The 22,426-nt window shown below is 38.8% G+C and overlaps 1 protein-coding gene across 1 annotated transcript in view; it reads right to left on the reverse strand.

Annotated features, from left to right (window-relative positions):
- The window catches only part of LOC110069254 (uncharacterized), a 44,997-nt gene that overhangs the window by 15,750 nt on the left and 6,821 nt on the right, over nucleotides 1–22,426 (reverse strand). The window contains exons 8-45 of the mRNA XM_089284084.1: nucleotides 21,997–22,062; nucleotides 21,775–21,822; nucleotides 21,156–21,209; nucleotides 20,665–20,718; nucleotides 20,250–20,303; nucleotides 19,877–19,984; nucleotides 19,255–19,299; nucleotides 18,853–18,906; nucleotides 18,534–18,578; nucleotides 17,873–18,070; nucleotides 17,341–17,394; nucleotides 17,175–17,219; nucleotides 16,113–16,166; nucleotides 15,670–15,723; nucleotides 15,138–15,191; nucleotides 14,785–14,838; nucleotides 14,408–14,461; nucleotides 14,246–14,290; nucleotides 13,743–13,796; nucleotides 12,811–12,855; nucleotides 12,203–12,256; nucleotides 11,464–11,517; nucleotides 11,091–11,144; nucleotides 10,525–10,578; nucleotides 10,382–10,435; nucleotides 9,845–9,889; nucleotides 9,308–9,352; nucleotides 8,944–8,997; nucleotides 8,142–8,195; nucleotides 7,983–8,036; nucleotides 7,828–7,881; nucleotides 7,103–7,156; nucleotides 6,286–6,339; nucleotides 5,386–5,439; nucleotides 4,124–4,177; nucleotides 3,201–3,254; nucleotides 2,762–2,815; nucleotides 424–477 (exon numbers count right to left, since the gene is read on the reverse strand). Coding sequence (XP_089140210.1) covers nucleotides 424–477; nucleotides 2,762–2,815; nucleotides 3,201–3,254; nucleotides 4,124–4,177; nucleotides 5,386–5,439; nucleotides 6,286–6,339; nucleotides 7,103–7,156; nucleotides 7,828–7,881; nucleotides 7,983–8,036; nucleotides 8,142–8,195; nucleotides 8,944–8,997; nucleotides 9,308–9,352; nucleotides 9,845–9,889; nucleotides 10,382–10,435; nucleotides 10,525–10,578; nucleotides 11,091–11,144; nucleotides 11,464–11,517; nucleotides 12,203–12,256; nucleotides 12,811–12,855; nucleotides 13,743–13,796; nucleotides 14,246–14,290; nucleotides 14,408–14,461; nucleotides 14,785–14,838; nucleotides 15,138–15,191; nucleotides 15,670–15,723; nucleotides 16,113–16,166; nucleotides 17,175–17,219; nucleotides 17,341–17,394; nucleotides 17,873–18,070; nucleotides 18,534–18,578; nucleotides 18,853–18,906; nucleotides 19,255–19,299; nucleotides 19,877–19,984; nucleotides 20,250–20,303; nucleotides 20,665–20,718; nucleotides 21,156–21,209; nucleotides 21,775–21,822; nucleotides 21,997–22,062 — 2,193 coding nt within the window. The remainder of the gene's footprint in view (nucleotides 1–423; nucleotides 478–2,761; nucleotides 2,816–3,200; nucleotides 3,255–4,123; nucleotides 4,178–5,385; nucleotides 5,440–6,285; nucleotides 6,340–7,102; nucleotides 7,157–7,827; nucleotides 7,882–7,982; nucleotides 8,037–8,141; nucleotides 8,196–8,943; nucleotides 8,998–9,307; nucleotides 9,353–9,844; nucleotides 9,890–10,381; nucleotides 10,436–10,524; nucleotides 10,579–11,090; nucleotides 11,145–11,463; nucleotides 11,518–12,202; nucleotides 12,257–12,810; nucleotides 12,856–13,742; nucleotides 13,797–14,245; nucleotides 14,291–14,407; nucleotides 14,462–14,784; nucleotides 14,839–15,137; nucleotides 15,192–15,669; nucleotides 15,724–16,112; nucleotides 16,167–17,174; nucleotides 17,220–17,340; nucleotides 17,395–17,872; nucleotides 18,071–18,533; nucleotides 18,579–18,852; nucleotides 18,907–19,254; nucleotides 19,300–19,876; nucleotides 19,985–20,249; nucleotides 20,304–20,664; nucleotides 20,719–21,155; nucleotides 21,210–21,774; nucleotides 21,823–21,996; nucleotides 22,063–22,426) is intronic.

The following is a 22,426-nucleotide window of genomic DNA, read 5'->3' on the forward strand; positions in this document are numbered from 1 at the left end:
GATCGAGTCCTGGCCGGGGACGTTGTGTTGTGTTCTTGAGCAAGACTCTTTGCTCTTACAGTACCCCTCTCCGGCCAGGTGTTCAAATGAGTACCGGCGAATTTAATGCAGGAGCTAACCCTGCGATGGACTACCATCCCATCCAGGGAGAAATAGAAATACTCTTAGTCGCTTCATGCTACAGAAACCGGGATAAGCTCCAGCCCGATGGGCTACTTAGCTCGTATGCAGACTTAAAGTTGCCTTACCTTACTATTGCCCTTGTTCATGCGTGCAGACAGATGTCTTCAACATTAAACCCACCTAATTTATTCGTGAGCTAACCACTCAATGTTAATTACATAAAACGGTTGACTATTTTTTTTTTTTGCATCTAAGATGGACTTTGATTAGATGTGTATAGTGTTGTACATGCAAACTAACCGTTGGTCCATCTTGTCCCGATGATCCTAAAGGTCCACGTACACCGGGTCCGCCCTGAAAGAGGGTAAATTATGCCTTAAAGTGCCTATGAAGTGAATTTTTTTTCGTTATTCTGTCGCTTGTTATGTCTACTTTTCGAAATTGCCAAAAGCGAATAATGTTAAAGAGAGAAACATTGCACTTTTTGCTGTTCAAAGTTCGAATTTGATAACCGAAAGTGGGTCCAATTTGCGCGCGGCCAAAACGAATGTACTAATTACAATGCCGTGACGTACGAAATTGTTCAAACGACTTAATCGCTACTTTCCGACTCTTGTACGTTGGAACTTTCACTATGACATATATCCATCACTATCTGACATTTTACTTGCAAAAAAATGGCAAACTTTGAAGAAATCTCTTATGGCAATTCACATAGCTACAGAGGCAAAGTGGGGTGAACAAAATAATCGCTGAAACAATTTCCTACGCCATTATGGATGCGAATGCACCTATTTCTCATATCACTTACTGAGACAATTTACATATCACTTATCTTTCTCATATCACTTAATAATTATTAATGAAACAGTTTGACATCTATTATTATAGTCTTCGTTCTGATTCTTAAAGTGCCTATTAAGTGAAACTTTTTTTGCTTTTATCCGTCGCTTGTTATGTCTACTTTTTGAAGCTGCCTAAAGCAAATAATGTTACGAAGAGGAAAATCCGACTTTTTGCCGCCCAAAGTGAGCTCAGTGTAGCCAAACAGTGGGTCCGGAGACATATATATATCCATCAATATCTGACATTTTACTTGCAAAAAAATGGTAAACTTTGAAGAAATCTCCTATGGCAATTCACATAGCTACAGAGGCAAAGTGGGGTGAACAAAATAATCGCTGAAACAATTTCCTACGTCATCGCTTGTAAACTCGTTGCCAGTCTCCGGGCAGGCATAACAAGAGAACAAGAGAATAGATAACAAACTTTATTGAGTAACTTCTCAATACTCGACATAGAGTACTCAACATCTTCAACAATCGCTCTGACTTTAAGGTTGCCCGATATACTCTACTACTACTCTCAGTAATTGAGAACCACTCGATTTGATATCGCTCAGTATTTAAAAGTTACTCCAGCGATAAACTCGAATAGCGCTCGTTAAAATACTCTGAGTAATCGAGAGCTACTCAACTTGCAATCGCTCCGAGTATTAAAACTTTTCTTCGGCTATACACTCGGATACAGCTCCTGGATCTCGATTCATCGTTGCCCCGTTAAAGAGTGTCCCGCGTTTTGGTGCTGGTTGACTACGAATGTTGTATAAACAAACGTTTTATTAAACACACTTTTTAAAAAAAATCTGTTGATCATTGTCTTTTGAGAAGTGTGGGTGGGTTTCAAAAGGCCCGGGATTTCTTTAAGGCAAATATCTACTGTACATAAGATATGACGGAGTTCTTAAAAGTTTTCTTGGATTAAATTAAGGATGGCAAAGCGGTGACCGTTTATTCAAATTGGGATTCAACAAACTGTTCCTCTTTTGAGCAAAATTTAACATTGAAAGCGTTTCTTTTGTTACACGCACAAAACATCAGGCTACTTGTTGTCAGGTATTGTAATTACAACAATAGCTACCTCTCGTCATTGTCACTACGCATAATTAATCTTTTTCAAGTTCAGTTGCATTAATTTATGGCAAACGATTCGTTCGAGCTCACTGCGGTGAATAAAATGTGGCGTCAGTTGAGGTTAGAAAGGAAAATTTAGAAACTACTATAAAACTCTCTTTCTTCCATATAGACTTTTTGTGTTACGAACAGTTTTTTTTGTAAGGTATTTGTGAATGGCTGGCGTTATTTTTTGGTTTTGTTTTGTTGTTTCATTTGAGTCTATGTAAAGCTCGGGTCAGAAAAGAGCAATCGAACAAATTGTTGTTAAAAATAACAATAACATATACAAAGTAGATCTATGACGACTTTGGCGGAATCAGGGTAAAAAGTACAATACAATTTGAGTACAGTAAGTAATTCTTAGTTTCTTCGTACTTCGTGGCTATAAGACCTATAATCGTCTCATATTCAATAAGCACGGGTGGAGTAGTTGTTTTATTAAAAAAACACTAGCAAAAATAACATAAAATAAACAATAATAGAAAACGCCCCCAACGTACCCCACCCACCACAAAAAAAGTAACCATAAGACGCAAATGCTTATCATATTTGTAGAGTGTAGTATAATTGTTCATATACCATAACAGCTAAGCCAATGAAATCTCTCGCATATCCTTATCCAGTGATCCAGTTTTAGATAATTTGAATTACTTATGGAGTGGATCTAAAACAACGTTACTCACAGATTCTCCCTGACTTCCCCTGTATCCTTTGGAGCCTGTGGCTCCCACATTTCCCTATTTAAAAAAATAATAATGAAAAATGTTAAATGTGGCTTGGTACTTGACACAATAGAAAAAAAAAAATTTCCAATAAAATGTGAAGATACACATTATGAAGGGAACAGAGGAACGACATAAGGTAGGAGAGCCCTAATTTTAATTTTTCTAATTGCCGTTACGTAAAATCATGGAATCCTTAGTTATGGTTATAGAAATTCACCTATTCAAAAAGCTCAAAATAGTTCCTTAAAGGTTCACGAACCGCTAAACAGAACTGCAAGGTTATGAAGTTAAAAATAGTCTGCAAGAAGCCCGTCTTTAGATCTTTACTACTTTGTTCACATTTCACATTTTTCAGCCATTCAATCTTTCAAGTCCATTATACAAACTGCAACCATACCTGAGGTCCTGTTTCACCAGACAGGCCCGGATAGCCATAAGCTCCCTCTTGACCCTGAGAACAAACCAGAACAAAAATACATAATATATAATTGAGAAAACGTATTTCATTGTGATCAGCTGAGAGCAGGCCAATTTATCGTTAATTTTTAATTTGTACTCCAATGCAAATTAACGCGCGCGCTTTGGTGATTTTCCCAGTCATATAACAAATGAGTAATCGTACGAAAGCCCGAGCTACACTACTCGTGATGTTTGAAAGTTCTTTCACATTGCACTCGCCTAAAGGCTCGTGCAATTTTGAGAGAATTTTCAAATATTACTCGTAGTGTAAATTCTTAATTGCACACGTATTCATACGATTACCTATACAAATCGACTAGCGGTCTATCGCGAATGCCGTTCTATTATTGGCTGCGACACTCATCTTAAATCTGGTTCACACCAGCAACATAACGAGATAATGGCATAACGACAATCGTTTATTTCGGCGATGAAAACATTGACATTAAGACAAAAGGAAGAGATCAGTTTTTATCTTGTGTTCACGTGACCAAAGTGTCCTTGTTCGCTGGTGTGAACTACAGGCTTTATCTGTTGTAGACAGTAATTAGCCTAGCAGCGTGCAGTTGTTAACAAAATGGCGGCTAATTCTTTGCGTTTTCGAAGTTTCTGTGAAAAGGATTTGAACAATTCTTTTTTTTCGGTTTTGAACGACTAGTAGATTTACACTTAAGAATTAGATTATGAGCTCGAGATTTCTATGCGAGATAAATGACTCGAGTTGCGCCCTCGTCAACTATTACGGGCTCATATTTTAATTGTGAAATAGTTTTTCTTGTGCTAAGTTTTGCAGCGTTACAAAAAAGTTTGCAAACCTTCAGCGACGCCTCCAACAATACGTTGTTTTCGGATGTTACTTACCGGGGAGCCTTGTGTTCCTTTCGGACCCTGAGCGCCCATCGGACCGACACTTCCCTTTTACGAGAAAAAAAAACAATAAAATAAAAATAAAATAAAGATGAAATTTTTCATAAACACTGCATGTGATCATGTTTACACAAAGTAGCTTGTCAATATACAAATAATGTATTTCACTAAGGACACCGGTTACTGTCCAAGAGGTCCTAAATATTTAATAAAAATTATCGGGTAACTTTGAGCAAAATATCGTGATTTGTCGGTGGCGAGCAAATCAATCATATCCTGAAGTAGAACGCTGAGGCTAAATTTACTTAATCTGTGAGACACTGAGAAGTTACGATATTTAGTGAAAACCGAGTTCAATAGTTGTTTTATCATTGGATGAGTGAGTAGGTTTTTCACAATTTATTTTTGGGACTCGAAAATCGAGTCTTGCCTCGCTGAAGACAGAGATAATCATAACTTTGCCCTGAGTGACAAGGGCTGGTATTCATTCAATTCTTTTGGTCTAGCTGGTATTCGAATCAAACTACTCTCGCAGAACTCTAATTCAGAGAGGTAGATCACGACTAGGCATAAGCGGAACATTACTTGCTGCAAAGTCACTGCCAGGCGGTAATACACATGACCAGACATTATGTGTACAGTATTCAGTATTTTCAGACCCGTGGTGGGCTGACAGTTAATAACAGAAAGGAAAAAAAAATACATCAAATTATAAATGTTGTTATCTGTACATTTATCTGTAAACTGCCACCCTTATCACTGGATAAGACGCTGCACGAAAGACTCAATTACTAATTTCTTATATTGTAAAAAAAGCCGAGTTTGTTGGCTAACCCCTTCACTAGATCACTGTACTGTATTCAGCTTCACCGAAATTTTTAATATACATGTATGTAATATTGGCTGAGTTAACGTTATGGAGTAAGCCTTTTTTTACAAATATAGTCTAACTCCGTTAATACGGTGACCAACGGGCCATGAAAATTTGGCCGTATTAACGGGATACGGTCAAATTTCATGACCGATCTAAATACCCCAGTCCCTCAATGAGACACGCGTGAGGGAAATCATGGCAGTTGTACGTGGTGGCCGCATCAACGGGGTTTTCTAATTAGAAAATGTATTGGCGTTTCGTCGGGCCAAAAAAAGGTGGCCGTAATAACGAGGTGACCGTAAGACGGGGTTTCACTGTAACTGGGACTGAATTTGGTAACGTGAAAATTGTGCAGTGCAAGAGGGTAGAATGTTGTACTTACCATTCCCCCTGCAAATCCTGGCAGTCCAGATTTTCCCTGGTTTCCTTTTGGACCCTTAAAACGTATAAAATGTCACAGAGATTATGATAATTGACGAGATGATCACAAGGAACGTCGACGTTTAATAGATCCAAAGCAGACGAGAATAAACGCACAAAGGTCAGGGGAAGAACTAAAGGGGGGGGGGGGGGGGAGAGGGGGAATTAGGTAGCTATCCACTCCTCTTTGGGAGAAGCAAAACATAAATAACTCGAAAAAGGTTGTGGATATTGTGGCAGAAATAAAGGCAAACTCTCTGAACAGGCACCTCATTGTAATTTTTACTTTGTGGCATTGCCAGTGTTTCTAGAGAAACGGTTTTCAACTACAGGTTCCGATTCTTAAATTGCAACATTTTGGGAACATGCCTCATTGATTTTGCAACCCTTAGGGTACCAGGCACCCCCCTTGAAAAAATCTTGGATCCAACGCTGAAAAGTGTCTTCAATTCAAAGAGAGTTATCGAAGCAGATGACTAAGGCAGGACTGTAAAACCAACAGCAGTGACAAGCGGTAACTCGAAATATGCAAATAGCTTTTAAAACTGTGGGAGATTTTGAACGAGTGTGTTCTATTTTTGGTAATACAGGGTATCATAACTCTTATTCTTATATAATTTGTTCGAAGATCGTTTTGTTTTTAATATTTCATTCCTGACCCAAAGTTCTGTGTTCAGTCTTTTTTGTGTTGCTATTTTTTTTTGTGTGAAATATTTGCGAGATTTCTTCCAGGCAATAACCTTCTTTGGTTTCCTCTGATCGCCTCTTCAGAAGATAGACAGTTGCACAATCGAGATGATCACAATCATTAAACTAGATTCAACAACAACAGATATCGATAAAGGACAGGAGTAAGACTTACATCTTCGCCGCTCTCTCCGGGAGTTCCAGGGCCACCTGTCGAGCCTGAACCTCCCTGAAACGTAGTAATCAGAATTTTTACTACCTGCTCGTGTAATTACGTGCTTGTTTTGCTGGTCAGCACTTTGAATTGGCTAACACTTGTTTTCATGCACTTCTTTTTCTATTTTTGCTGGAAGCTGATCGGTTTTTTTTTAATCAGCGAATCATTCTATATAATTTTCAGTGTCAAATGACATGAAACTCCATTGCACATACCCTGGTGAGAATTCGTGGGTGTGGAAATATTTAAATGAGCGCTAGAAGTTAAAAAAGAGAAATGTTTGCAAATCATTGCTTGGTTTCGTACAGATGATATTACGGATTCCTGAAGCTTTGAGCCGTTCACGTGTGGGTAGATTAAATAAAAATGATATTCAAAACTTTCTTTCCTCCTCAGAAAACTGTGTCTCATAACTTGATTAAGAAATACTATAATACTCATCATCATTATCCTTTTAACACCTCGGGGGGGGGGGGGGGGGGGTGAGGCCGTCACTCTAATGTTAATTTTATTCCTTTAATACTGTTTCAAACGTACAGGCGATAAGCGATCCCTTATCGACAAGTTGCCAAACGTTTTCTCCCCTCTTCGTGTCTTTCTGCGTATTCGCATTAGACACAAAAGTGATATTTAAGAGAGCGTTCTTTCCTCCTTTAAACCTAATTAAACATAACCAAGAGAAAATGATCGCGGTCTCTTGACATAACTTGACTAGCTTAACTTGATTATTAATAGTTTCACAATTGTTATTCCTCCAATACTATTTCAAACTTACAGGTGGTCCACTTCGCCCGACCTCTCCTTGTCCTCCGGGTTCGCCGTTAGGTCCCTAAAATTAATGACAAATATCACCTGGTTACTGTTTAGCTCTTATTAACCGAGCAGGAGGTCGGTATGGGAGAATCTTGACCAAGTTTGCAAGTAGAGGCCGAACGCAGTGTGGTCTGTACACACTACCGAGGTCAAGATTTTCCCATACAGACCGACTAAGCTCGATTAATAAGATGTTTATTATATGGAAAACAAGAAAAATCTTATTCGTTTAATGAAACTAGTTTGTACTAGCTGACATTTTGATTGCGAACGGCGATGAGCTGAACTTAAATCTTCCAAAGTCTGCTCGTCCTCTTTACTTTTTTTTTTTCTCATCAGGCTTTTTGGCACTCCCATAAGTTATTATTTTTGGGAGGAAATAGTCAATATTTTTGTTATTTTAGTTTGCAACTTTTTCACCGTAAAATGTAACCGGTCTAAATGCCGGTCAAGACGGGAAAATCTAGACCGCGGTCAACATCGATTTCAGCCAATCAAATTCGTAAATTCGGTAGTCCCCAGTCCTTGTGAGACACAGCCATATAATAATGCAAAGTAAGGTATAAATGTCTGTGATTTACATTTATCAATATTTTTCAAATATGGACAGCGATGTATAAATATGGAAGAAAAGGGATTTGTTAAGGGGATTTAATATGTCAATATGTCATTGATAAAATACTTTACCGGTTGTCCGCTAGGGCCAGGTCTCCCGCCTCTGCCACTTGGTCCAGCCTCACCCTTTCAATATATAATTATTATTTATAAAATATTAAGCATCTACAATGTAAATGGAGAAAAAATATCTTAATAAATCAAAATAATTGTGGGACGAAGCATACAATTTCTCCTTTCCTTCCTGCCATTCCAACAGCTCCAGCAGGCCCAGCCACGCCCTAAGGAGAGTAGAAGTACATTTCATATGTGGTGAGGCGACACTTCATACAGACACCTTACACAAACAAAATATTTGAATGTGAAACGTTTGATAAATCACTTACAGTTATTCCTCGAGATCCCTGAACGCCAGCCTCGCCGACAAGTCCAATCTCGCCCTATCAAAATCAGCAATGAAGCTTGATAAACGATGAATGAAAACGTTTCCCCTAAGTCAGTGGAATAATTAATTAACAACAATGAATTGTAGACAGCTCCGTTAGCTAGAGTGTAATTTTTGATGGCTTGTTTTTGGAACAAACAAGAAACTGCCGCTTATAAGCCCCACCCCCGGTTGATAGGCCCATCTACCTGTAAATCAAAAATTACATGCGATTATCTTCCCCCGATATAAGTCCCCCTCTAGCTTTCCTTTTATTTTGAATTCGTTTTATTATGATGTTTTAAAGTTCAATTACCAGTAAACGAAAAACCTATTTCGATTAACTTCTGCAGCTATAACTTATTTCGATACGATATTTTTTATTCCGTTTATAAACCCCCTCGGATATAAGCCATTCCGTTTATAAGTCTATATATATAAGCCCATCTAAACCCCCTTGCCAAGTTGTACAAGCCCAGGGTTTATAAACGACAATTTACCGTATTACCGTTCGTTACACCCTGTAGGAATTAAATGTTATATAAGTCGCAGTACGAGTTACACTCTGCTGAAGCCTTGCACTGATAAACCTGTTGTATTTTGGTGGTCGTTCGATTTTTTAACTTACGCTAGTGTACAATTGCAAACAAGCTAATGAAGGTGCAAAATAAGCACATGTCAAGAATTGGTTTTCTTCAAATTGCAGTATGACGTAAGCATGGCAAAACGTGACATGAAAACAAATATGCAAAGATCTTTCATACGGAATTTCCCAAGCCTCCTTGATCTCCCTGATCTCCAGGTCTACCTGGCAAGCCCTGTGTTTACAACAAGAAACAGCAAACGCAATTAGACCTCATGTGCTCAGCTCAGTAGAAAATTGACGGTTAATCGGATACTGAAATGCTTTCTCTAAGTTACACTATTCTTCAGTATGACCAACTGATAATTGATGCTGCAACCTCGTTTCCAGCGTCTCTCTTCTTCCCGTCCCCTGAGGCGGAATAGAGAAAGGCCCTGGGTCTTTCCTGTCTCGCCCCGGAACGGCGGGAACATGAGAGACCCCGAAAACGAGATTGTTGATGCTGTAACACTAAGTTTGTGTGCTTCAAGTAGCTGAGACTTTACCTCATCTCCACGAATTCCAACTAGACCAGCGTTACCGGGTTTTCCCTATGTAAAATAAATAAGTTATTATTTTTCATAAAGTACAGAGCTCTGTTACCATTCCAATCATAGAGAAACGCTATCAATACCTATTGTAATGTTTAAGAAACCTTTCCCTTCCGTTTATTTTTCCGCAGTTATTTTTCAAACGGTCGTGGTTACTGTTATTAAAACCTCGGTTGAGGCCAATCAGCTGAAAGAGTTGGGCAGTAATTCATAACTCGGTTAGTCATGTGGCATAGGTTGTGTTTGAATTTTGGTATGGTGCATTTTCCAAATCTCCAAAATAGAAATCGCTATTTGACATTGCGAGAAAGTTAACGCCTAAAATCATAACGGTCGAGGACAAGTTTCGAGATGAAGGCAGATCAAATATAAAGAAAATGGAAAAAGAAAATAGATGTTGACGTAGCCAAATACTTGAGTATTGCGTTGGGTTGTCTCAAATACCTGCGTCACGTCCAGAGACTAATTCATGCGAGTACAATATATACTTGCCCTTTGTCCAGGTCTTCCGTTCGAGCCAGAACTACCTTTGGTTCCCTGCAGAAGCGTTGTAACAAAGGCTTCCAATCAGAAACAAATGTTTACATTATATACTGTAAACTTTTCGGTCAAAATAAAGCTTAAATGTCAACTATGAACTTTACAGCAGTACGGAGACGTAAATATAACAAAAACAAATTAAATAAAAAGAAACAAAAACAAACAGCAACAACTTTTAGTGAAGTACTGAGCTAATTGCGGTAGTGTCAACCTTATCGTAGATATTTGAGCATTGTCTCAAATATATGTTTTACAATAGTCAATAATCTAAGCGACAAATGTGTCTGCCAGTGTATTTGTTTAGCAAAGTAATGCGGTATGAATGGGATTTCACCTTTCAGTTTTTTTTGAAATGTGTTAAAAGTATGGTTTTATCTTCTGTTAGACATTGACAGGTTGCCTGTTGGTGTTTGGGTCATCGCCATTTTGCAAATGGGTGGGATCCAGGCGCCTGACTATGACTAACAACAGATTGCTCAATATGCTTACCTGCCGGCCGCTCTGCCCCACTGATCCGACATCACCATCAATTCCGTCCGGTCCCTAATGTATGCAAGATATTTGGAATCAATGAAGGTTCAGGTATCACTTTCAAGGAAAGTTCAAATCAAAACAAGCTAAAAAGCACCCACCATTTCTCCCGTTTCACCATCTGTTCCCGGTAAGCCTGGTGCACCCTGGGTACCCTGTGGCAGACAAAAGAGGCTATTAGTAGGTCACGTTTAAAGGTGTTTTCCAGCTGCAGTGGAACCCAGTTGATCCGGTCACCAACGGGCCATGAACATTTGGCCGTATTAACGGGATAAGGTCACACCGCTCGACTGGTCTACATTGAGTGTCGTCTTAACAGATATATCACAATTCCACTTCTAAACAAATGTTCCTTAATAAGCATCCGGAATGTGGATATATTTAGAAAATATCGAGACTTGAATCAGTGTGGGCAATATTAACAATGGAAAGATGAACATAACTGGTTTGAGTGGCCGTATAAACGGGTAAAATAAAGGATTAAGGATTGTACAGGTTGGGATTTCAGAACGCGACCGTTAGCCGTATTAACGGGGTTTTCTAATAAGAAAAAATTTATGGGCGTTTCGCCGGGACCAAAAAGAGTGGCCGCAATAATTAACGAAGTGACCCTAAGGCGGGATTCCACTGTACCACGAAAGCGTTCGTGTCGTGGCTAGGCCATTACCTCTCCTCCTTGGGTTCCTCGTTCTCCTTGACTTCCTGGGGGCCCCGAGTCACCCTAGATTAAGACGAAGAAAGAAGAAAACACACAACAGCATCTCCGTTATGTTACGCCGTACTGTGTATATTGTCTATTTTCAGTTTATTTCATGGGTAAAATCAAACTCGATGTTGGCTTACGCAAAATGACATCATATCTAGAACTATGAGAGAGATAAAGTAAACCGTAAAGCGCCTGACTGTGTTTATTTTTAAACAGGTTCTCGTGTTTTGTTCCATATCTTTTAGAGAATCACGCCGGTTTCAAGAGTGCATCTCTTCCATTCTCACTGAAGCATTAGAGACGAAAAAAATCTTCAAAATCTCTCGTTATTTACCTTTGCCCCAGCCGGCCCTCTTTCTCCTTGACTCCCAACTTTTCCTTCAAAGCCCTATGATAATAAGATGAAATAAAACTCAAACTCTCCTTTGTTAATGAGTAACTGTTGCCTTCTCGAAATAATGTGTCAGGGGCTTCACTTATGTACAGGCTATGGCGATGGGCGCTTGTCATACGACCAACCCTGTCGAAACGGAAGTAAATGGGACTGAAATGGTACGGAAAGTTTCCGGACCGATCATGCTGAAATAGAGTTACCGAAATGTACGAAAGATGCTCTCGGAAAATCGTGGAGCAAAATAAAATGGAACGGGAATTCTCGGTATCAAATTTCCGAAAATTCGGGTATATCTCTCAAGGTTTTTCTCTCTTTCGGAAATTCCACAAAATGCTCTATTCGCAGTGCTCTATTCAACACTGAAAATTTCTGGGAATTCACACTAGAGTGTTTGGTCGAATGGAAAGCGCCCGATATTTCTCCTTGTGCTGTAAGAAGGGGATTGTCAATTTGCAGAGTAATTATTTCATGAAATTTGACAACCAGTCTTGCTTGGAGTATTATTTGGAGTAAATATGTGTAATTTCTGAATAGTGGAGTGTTCTGACAAAAGCAAAAAGAAAAAAAGAAAAAAAAAAAAGAAAAGAAAAAAAAACTGAAGTGAATAATAACAGATCAAATTCAATCAAGGACAAAGACACCTACGGAGTGTTCCTTTGTAAAAACCTTTCTAACTTACCATGCTGCCTTTCAAACCGACAGGTCCAACGATTCCTTGTTCTCCGGAAGGGCCCTAGGAGATGACAGAAAGGGTATTATTGAACGATCAGGTCCCACTTGGTCAAAGAAGAAACAGCGCAAGTAGTATACCATTTGATTTTGTACTGTCAAAGACTTCAGTAGGGTGGTTGCAATGAAGTTAAGAAGAAATTCACCAAACGTTCGAGTAACAAGTGGACAAAAACCTTGTACCGAAATGATTTACATCATATTACAAACTTCTGTGCGACTGTTTTAAATATCTTCATAAAAGAAATAATTTCTAACAACAGCAAATGTCGAAAACAAATTTTGAAGTTCAAATGATCGAAACACTTGAAAGTTCTGGTGGAATGCAACTGATCATGAAATTTTACCTGTTATTGCACAATTTCTCTGAACTTTGAAATTTATTTTCTCGAGTTCCCATGGGAAATTGTTTTTGATATTATTTCAAGCAATTATTTATATCTTTGACTTTTGAAAAATGCAAAAAGGTTTTTAATATACTTAAACGTTATTCTGTTACAGGCTTTTGTCCATTAAAAACTGAAATTGATTAATTCCTATCGAATTTCGTCTTTTTACCTTCCCTCCTTGTTCTCCTGTTACTCCATCGTCTCCCTTTTCATCCTGTTATGAGAACAGTTACAATACATGTCATCATCAACAACTAAACGAAAACAGTAGATCGCGAGCAGTCTCTCTTTTGCTCGAAAATCCGTGAGGAAGAACGCAAACAAGAACACAACACAAGTGAGCCCCAGTCGGGTGGTGAGCGTACGAGCGTGATATCTCGCTGCTCGCACGTCACGCTCACTTGTTTTGCGTTCTTCTCCACGGATTTTCGAGGAAAAAAGGGGCTGCTCGCAGTCTACGAGAATAGCTACTCCCATTCATACTTTAATTTGTGTTATCAATACAGCAGGGGGTTACCCAACATTCTCTGTAATCTACTAGCACTGGGTAAACTTTTTTTTCGAAGACTTAATATATTTAACTATACTTCAAGTAGTCACGCGACTTGCTCGTCAAAGATTCAAAAAAAGCATACTTTCGGGATGTATTGAGCTTTACAATTTTTTAATATCTATACAATTCTAGCCCAATATCTCCCAAGGTTAATGTTTGGGGGTTGTACGGTCAGTGTTTAAATTGCAGGACTTGTGTGACTGATCCTTTCAACAAATCCTTCTCTGTTTTTAAAATATGGCAACTAAACAAGGCAAGACGAACAGCCATATGGTCCTGCAATAAGCTTATTCCCTCGTTCCTCTGATTATGTTGGTAAAATACTTCGAGCAACAGTCGAACTAGCCTGCGAACAGGCTCCCGGCGAGCCCGAACTGTCCCATCCCAACTGTTTCGCTCGCTGAATTCTTCTGTTTCGCGCCCGCCGAATTTTTTTTCCGTCCTCGCCGGGAGCCTGTTCGCAGGCTACAGTCGAACATACAGTAATCTGAGTCAAAATGATCCCCGTCATCCCAGAGTTAACAGAATCAAGACATCTAATAACATACCCCTTCTCCTGGCGACCCCGCCTGTCCATCCTGCCCGGGTCGTCCTTCACGACCCTGAAAAAAAAAAACAAAACAAAACAAAACAAAACAAAACAAAACAATCATTTTTACTGTTGAAAATGCAAAACTACAAATTTTGATTTTCATTTGCTTCTCTTTATCAAATGAAAATTCCTTCATTACCGTGAAGAACATTGCACTTATACGCTTTCTACTCAATAAATTTCGTTTGTTCGTTTGTTTGTTTTACATATGTTATCGTGTTGATGTATGTAATAGAATTAAATCATTATAAAGCTCGCTATTGGCCTCCAGCGTGGCCATAAAAGCTCATTTGATAGGGCATCGCACCGCTGCCAAGATTATCATTTGTTTAAATCCTTTGGAAGGTTAACTGTCACTGTTTTTTTTTCTGCTTGTAAAACCTCAAGCGGTAATTAATCTACAGTACCAAGTGTAGCTGATTCTAATGCTTATGCCACTACGTTGTTGCAAAATCGTACTCTTTCTCCGGATATTCCTGGTGGGCCTTGTAAACCTCCTTCTCCCTAAAAACGACAGAGAAAAATAAAAAAAAGTGAAAAAAGTGTAACACGAACAAACAAACAAACAGACTGATAAACAAGAAAACAAGCATAAATAGAACATTTGTCTTGACACACTACCTGTCCTCCTATTTCACCTCTGGCTCCTCTTGTTCCACGACTGCCAGTAGGTCCCTACGAAACAGCAAAGAAAAACTATTTGGATGAAGAGGTTAATTCTCGCGCTATAAATATACGGTGGGACCTTCAGTTAGCAGAACGGTTTTCAACTGAGTTTCGTAAACCAAAACCAAACCAATTACTTACCAATTAGACTACTCAACCACTCTCACACCGTAGTTAAACCAAAACCAAAACCAAAGTAATTGCCTGATGGCTCTCGACGCTCAATTGAAACCGCTGTATACCTGATAATAAACCTAATTATAAACCCAGAACGGTTGATATGCATTTTCTTGTAATTTTAAAACACGTACGAAGTAGATGTGTGTCCTTACCGTTATTCCTGGCTGACCTGGGCCACCAGGGAATCCCTCACCACCACGCATTCCCTGAGAATGAAAATGTCGGTTAATTTTAGACTACATGGGTGAATCGAGACAATGTCACTGGCATAAAAATACCAAAGAATCGTCAAGCGGGTAAAATCATCGTATTCATTTCTAGACAATTTTATATTGTTCATGTTATGTGCTGCTTTTAGTACGTGAGGTTTTTTTTTCTTCCTTTTATTTTGTTGATTAGGAATAATACCAGCGCCCCTGGGGGGAATAGCCATGGGCTACACAGGAAACTTTTAGCGCGGTAATACCGTCTTGCAACAAAAACCTAAAAGGGAAACACTACTTACTCGCTGGCCGCGTTCACCGATTCTTCCGCGACTTCCCGCGGCACCACGTCCTCCCTAAAAATAATAACATTAAATTAAGTTTCTCACGATATTATACTGTAGTTACCTCAATGAATTGCATATTTTATATGCGGAACTATATCTGACGTGCTCTATTTGCAAAATTTCTCCATAAATTAAACTGAAAACCCATTTAAACTCCCAACAAAACATTTCAATTCGATGAATTGTGTGGCTTCAAAAAGTGTAAGGTACTGGTGCAGGAAGATGTAGCTTTGGGATGATTACTTAAGGTAGGTTTCCGCGATTGTCTTTGGAAACTTTTTAATACATATAAGCATTCATTCTTTGCCGCTATGGATTGATTTCCAATTGCAAATGGCAAAATTCATGGCGACGCTCCAAAACTGGCCGCATACTGATCTTAAAAATCTCATGTGGAATGAACAGGTCATCACTGCTTCAATAATGTCCCATCTAAAATGTCTCGCTGCCTAAAGAAGTAGTGTAGTAAGACTCGATCTCCTCTCACCTTTTTACCCGTAGGGCCTTGTCGTCCTCGGCCTCCACTTTGTCCAGCAAGACCCTAAAGGGAAAAGTGGTAACAAAATCAAGGAAATAAAAATCGAAAAAAAAAATAAAAAAATAAAAAAAAAAATCTTAGGGTGGCCAGTTGTGCAAATTACAACCAGTGATATGTATATATCTGCTGCTCTCAAAACTTAACTTTATAACATGCAAGTTAAAAGATTAAGAATGACGTTTAAAAAAAGGCAAAAGGAAACAAAACTTAGGCTTTTGTCGTCTGCCTTCAGCCATTCGAACACTAAAATGAGAATATTTCAACCTTTTTTATGGAATAGGAGAGGCTTTTCTATTTTGTGCTGAATTGATTGAGGTATTCAAGAAACAAACAAAATCAGGGGCAATTTTTCCGTTGACCGTGGACTCCATTCTTAAACTTTCTAATCTTACCGCAGTTCCTTTTTCACCACCACTTCCGGAACTTCCCGTCTTTCCAATTTCGCCCTAAAAACAATGACGGTAACGTGAAGAGATAGTTTCTCAATAAATTCCCTAGCTTGATAAGACCTGATCGCTGCTTAAAACCGATAAAAATATACCGTACAGTAAATAAAATAAAATAAAATAAAATAAAATAAAATAAAATAAAATAAAATAAAATAAAATAAAATAAAATAAAATAAAATAAAATAAAATAAAATAAAATAAAATAAAATAAAATAAAATAAAATAAAATAAAATAAAATAAAATAAAATAAAATAAAATAAAATAAAATAAAATAAAATAAAATAAAATAAAATAAAATAAAATAAAATAAAATAAAATAAAATAAAATAAAATAAAATAAAATAAAATAAAATAAAATAAAATAAAATAAAATAAAATAAAATAAAATAAAATAAAATAAAATAAAATGAAATAAAATAAATAAATAAATATCCTAATTGACCACTCCCCCACGGTTTTTCAGGGCCAGTGGAAACAACTGATGAAACAAATAAAATGCAAATGAGCATAACGTGGTAAAATCTCAACTGGTAGGAGGCGGACCAGTTGGCTCTTTACAAGCGTGACCGAGAAATTGAACTCGGGACTACCGAGAAACAACACCAGCTGGTTGTCAGAATGGGACTTAAACTCGCAACCTCCGGTTTTCAAGTCCGGCGCCCTAACCACTCGGCCACGCTGCCTCCTAAAAACAGTACCTCGTTTATACTGACAGCACTGGAGAAAACAGAGTGTTCGCCTTACCGGGGTAGAGATAATATTAATTTTGATATCTCTGGGACCAAGTGAACAACTGCCTTGATATAGAGGAGTCCTAATCATTGAAGTGCCCGTCACAAGAGGTTCGCGATCGACTTAAACAACTTATCTCGGTGAAAATAAAACATATTCTTACGCAACAACTGAGGACAAACGTTTACTTTGCACAATTAATTCTTACTGGAAAGTTTTGGATCTCCATGGACTTAGTTTCCCGTCTTTATCGGACGTGAATGTGACAATACCTTAGTTCCTTTAGCGCCGGCAGGTCCCGTATCGCCTGGTTGACCCTGTCCAAGATACATTGCACGTTAATGGCACGTTACAAACACATTGAAACAGATTATATTTTTTGGCTTATGTCTCAAATACAGCACAAAGTTAAGTTAAGTTATTTTTCTTTCTGCTCACAATAACTCCTCCAGGTCCCTGTCCTCCCGTTGGTCCAGCTGGCCCAGAGTCTCCCTAAAATGGATAACAAAGGCTTTTAGATTTAACTGAGAACCAGGTTTTTTTTCCCGATCGAGGAAAAGAGAATGAGAGGTAGGCCAAAAACAACGTGGCGACGTTCAGTGGGAAGGAAGCGGTTCAGAGAAGGGTGGCAGTCCTGGACTGAGGTGATGGAAAACTATCAATGGAAACAGAGTCTAGAGCAGCGTTTTAGAGGTCCACGCAGCTCCACTCCACCTTATGACCTGCTAACGCTCCGCGTAAGCTCGGATTTGTCAGCAATATATTCACTTGGGCTTTTAATAGTTTCTTTCATTCTTTGCTTGAATTTCAAAGTTCTGTCCGACAGGCAAGAATAGGAGAAGTGCGTTGTGTAGTTAAGTTATATGTCAGTATATGTCAACAAAATCCACTTCAAAACGAACAACAACAACAACAACAACAACAACAACAACAACAACAACAACAACATCAAAATCATTGACAAGCTTACCGAGCCTCCAAGTTCTCCTTGTCTGCCAGCAAAACCTCGTGCGCCTAAACCGCCGTCAGATCCAGGAATTCCTTCACTTCCGGTTTCACCCGGAGCGCCGACATCTCCCATCGGGCCAGTGTCGCCGTCTTGTCCAGGACTTCCCTTAATTCCGGGTTTACCAGGTAATCCGGGACTGCCTGTCGCGCCTTTAAGACCCTGGTGGAGGTTATGAATAGTTTTAGAAATTTAGGTCTCAAATTCTTTTTTCGGTCTTTCACTCAGGACATTCAACATGTAGATTTCTTTATCACTTCGTACCAGTCTTCTAAAAGGTCTAATTTGTGTAGCTAAGCTGAGTATATATTATGTTTGAGGTGCTGGAAGAGCCTTTTTTTTAATGCTTTTGTCAATTTACTTGTTTTATTTACTTTCATCAAAGATAATAAATGTTGTGGTGTTTGTTGTGAACACGAGGCACAGCACTTTAATAATAACATAATGCAACTTAAATTGCCTCTTGTCTATCGCTTCGAAAAGTTCTTTCAAAGCATTAACCTGAATATTAAAGCCATTGTTTTGTAATGTTGTTCATATTCATTATTTTGCCCGACACCCTGACTTTATCATCGTATTACGATGAAATAACAGTTCATTCTACTCTCACAAATTGCGCACGTACCTGGGCTCCAAATGAGCCGCCTGGTCCTTCCTTACCTTCCAACCCCTAAGAAGAAAACGTTATTACTAAAGTAAAGCACAAATGAAAACCAGTGATTCAATTTGTTACAAAGACCGAGAAAGCAGTTCCTTCCGCCCCCTCCCCGAACAATTTTTTTAGCAAACCACTAATTCACTAAACTTGAATTGGCCAACAGCCCCTGTACATTTGACTAATTAAATGGCTACAACGTGTTTTTACCAAAGAATCAATGACGTGGAGAGAGAAAGCTTAACTTTGAGAGAAACTTAAAATAATACAAGAAAACAAAGGCCCTTACTTGAGGTCCGGGATACCCAGCTGGTCCACTGGAACCAGATAATCCATTCATGCCCTAAATTAACATAAGTAGACTTTTAATAACACAATTATCATTCAAAAAAGTGTTTCATTGAAGTTGTTTCTGTTATCACCACGGTTTGTAAAGACTGTCAAACTCCCGAAGAAAAGTAACGTCATAGCTATAGTCGGGAGTTAATGAATTCCTGTTTAAGTAGATTTATTTACAGTTACAAATGGTAGATTCATTTAAGTAAAAAAAAAGTAGGAAGCCGCAGCTTTAGCATTTAACTCGAATAATATTGCCCTTAGCTTGTTAGGCTGAGGCTGATATCGTATTTCACGTTGTCAAAGATGTTGAAGTGTTGCAATCCAAATGGCAGAGATAATGATTTCGACTCACAGGTTGCCCATCTGCCCCTGGATTTCCTGTACCACCTGCAGGACCCTACAAGGTAAAATTGAATAAATATTATATAAGATGATATAGAGACTCAGTTATTTCAGTGAAAGTAAGTGTACATGGTGAGAAGCACACTTAACGTACACTAAAGTACAGAGTTAAAATACAATGCTCTTCGACTGTGACGAAGCAGGGCAATAAACGAGGAAATAAGATAAAAAGTAATCGAGTTGGCAAGTGGGAGTGAGAGCTGAGAGAATGAGTGGCGACCTCGTCGTTCCTTTCACTCGTTACTTTTTTGTTACAAGATTTCCACGATCAAAACAGCTTACAAGTATGTGGCTACTAAGTGAGTGCTAACCCTTTAAATTAACTATATATTTTTAAATTGATTTTTTTATCTTGAACCGGCTTCGAAGGAAAACTTTGCTGCAAATGTACATTTTCACTACAAGGATGGTTATAGTTATTTTTCACGCTAAAGAAATATTATAATTCGGCTGAATGGTTTGTTTTGATTAGCATCGTAGCATGCACCATCATTGTTTCTTCATGCACACTGACTGTGCACTGGAGCCTGTTTCTCTATCTGCCTGTCTGGACATCGCCCATAATAACCTACCAATTCACCATCCTGTCCCTGCTGTCCCACACTGCCTAACCGTCCCTCTCGACCCTCGGGGCCAACAGGGCCGGGCGCTCCCATGGGACCTTCGTCCCCCATTGGGCCCTGGAAAGTAACAATAATAACAACAATAACGATAACGACAACGACAGCAACAGCGAAAGCGACAGCGACAGCGACAGCGACAGCGACAGCGACAGCGACAGCGACAGCGACAGCGACAGCGACAAAGACAAAGACAAAGACAAAGACAAAGACAAAGACAAAGACAAAGACAAAGACAAAGACAAAGACAAAGACAAAGACAAAGACAAAGACAAAGACGAAGACAAAGACAAAGATAACGATAATGGTAATAAATTCCACTTACCCTGGTTCCTTCGAACCCCTCTGGACCAGGACTTCCCTTCTGGCCTTCGGGTCCCTTAGGTTAAAAAGTGTACTTTTCTTTTATTAACTATTAACATTCAATTGATAAAATTACGGTCATCGTTTCTGGTGTAGCTCTTTAATTTGGACTCGAGTGAAATAAATGTATAGTGGAATCCCGATTTTTCGAACGGCCAAGGTAAACGAAAATTGGTTCAAAAAATCAGATAGTTCGAGAAATCGGGGATAAAATTACAGTGTTCGACTGAGGTGAAGAAAACGACTTTTGGATCGAGTTATCGGGAGTTTGGAAAAAAACGAGGGCTCGAGAGCTCGGGATTCCACTGTACGAGCGTGTTCGCATGTAAAACCCTTGCGGGCTACGGGTCTAATTGTTAAATGATACACTAACTCACTTTTGCTCCATCTGGGCCAGTTTCGCCTGGCGGACCAGGAGGACCTTGAAAACCCTGCGAAAAACAACAACAACAACAACAACAAAAACAACAACAAAAACATCAAGATGTAGGATCTTTACTGTAACAATGTTTGACTGTAACTATTTTGCTCCTCTAAATGTTCACGTATTTGAAAACTATGCTATCTCCTTCTTGTGAGCTGTTCAAGTAATTGATTGATATTGCTTCAGTGAAAAAGCTATTAATAACAACAGTCGACAATTACAAATACAAACAGAGTAATACATCACTGCTAAATATACAATACATCAATACATGTAATATAAGATAGAAACGCGCGAAAAAACCTCATATATTCAGATCATCAACTCTTAAATAGATGTCGTGTACTTGTGAAAATGCTCTCGAAAGACAATCTCGGACGACGGTTGAATTCACACATGATATGTCTTTTTGACATGCAACAGAAACATGAAGTGATGTCATACTGGTTGTCCATCGTCTCCAGCATTTCCTTCTCTCCCTGGTAAACCGAACTCTCCCTGCGAAAAAGGAGAAACAAGCTATGAAGGTCTGATGTCAAAAGGGTCTATACTTCGTTTATGCTATCATAAACAACTTTTGCTGAGCCAGATCCGCGCGCACAATATACTGAAAGACTATTTTATACTTACCCCTGCGAAACCACTCGCCTGAGGCTCGTGGTTCCACAGCCACTTTGACAATGTTATGACGCAATTTATCATCAATAAGAGGACACACGCATAAAAAACTGACGTCAATTTGTTGATCCGAAATTTGGGCCCCGTTCATAATTCCCAGGAGGCGCGGATCCACGCCAGTTTCAACCGTCTTACGGAAACCGGTGAGATTTTTCAGAACATATGACTTAGTGACCCAAGAAAGGGGATCTTAGCCAATTAAAATCCAAAGTATATCCCAGGGAGAGGGAGGGGGGAGGCTTGGCCCTGGACCCTTCTAGAAGCTTGCGTCTGTTGTGCTCGTTGTTTACGCACACGTCATGGTCTTTTGCACTTTGACTCACGTCAGAAAACTCATTTTTTTAGCCAATACTCCTAACTAGAATTCTCAGGATCTTAGTCTCACTTCGTATCCTTTAGGTCCTGAATCTCCCTCTTTTCCAGGCAATCCAAGCTAGAAAAAGAGAATGAGATCAAAATAACGGATTATTTTAGACGCTTTCAATTGAAATGACGTCTTGATTAGCGTTGATCAAAGACAGTCAAACAATCCAATGTACCGTAACAAAAATAATAATAACGAAAACCATGACAACAACAAACAAACAAACACAGACAAACAACGTACCCCGGCAGCCTGCGAATCAGGAACTACGCTGACTTGAATTAAAGGACCTTTCTCCCCTGGAATTCTCTAAATTTGAAGAAAAGAAAATGAAAAAAACATCAACATATACAGCAACAAAAATAAAACATAAATCGAATAAAACATCATTCTCTTTTATCAGTGTAATCTGTGCACTATTCTTTATATTTCAATGTTATCTGTGATACCGCTTCGTCCATATCACACCATCAAATAAAACGAGGTGTTAACTAACTGCTTTACCATTCGCTGACTTCAACTGAGATGCATTTTCAGAAAGTTTTTTTCTCACCAGGTTTTGTAAAATTTTCCTTCTCATTTTTTATGGAAATTGGCCTACTGGTAAGCCTATGACTGATCCAGGGTGAATATGTTCTGAAAATGCCTTACTGGTAATCTGTGACTGATATTT

Source organism: Orbicella faveolata, unplaced genomic scaffold (assembly GCF_042242905.1).
Source record: "Orbicella faveolata isolate gen_17 unplaced genomic scaffold, um_ofav_v1 contig_13, whole genome shotgun sequence".
NCBI lineage: Eukaryota > Metazoa > Cnidaria > Anthozoa > Scleractinia > Merulinidae > Orbicella > Orbicella faveolata.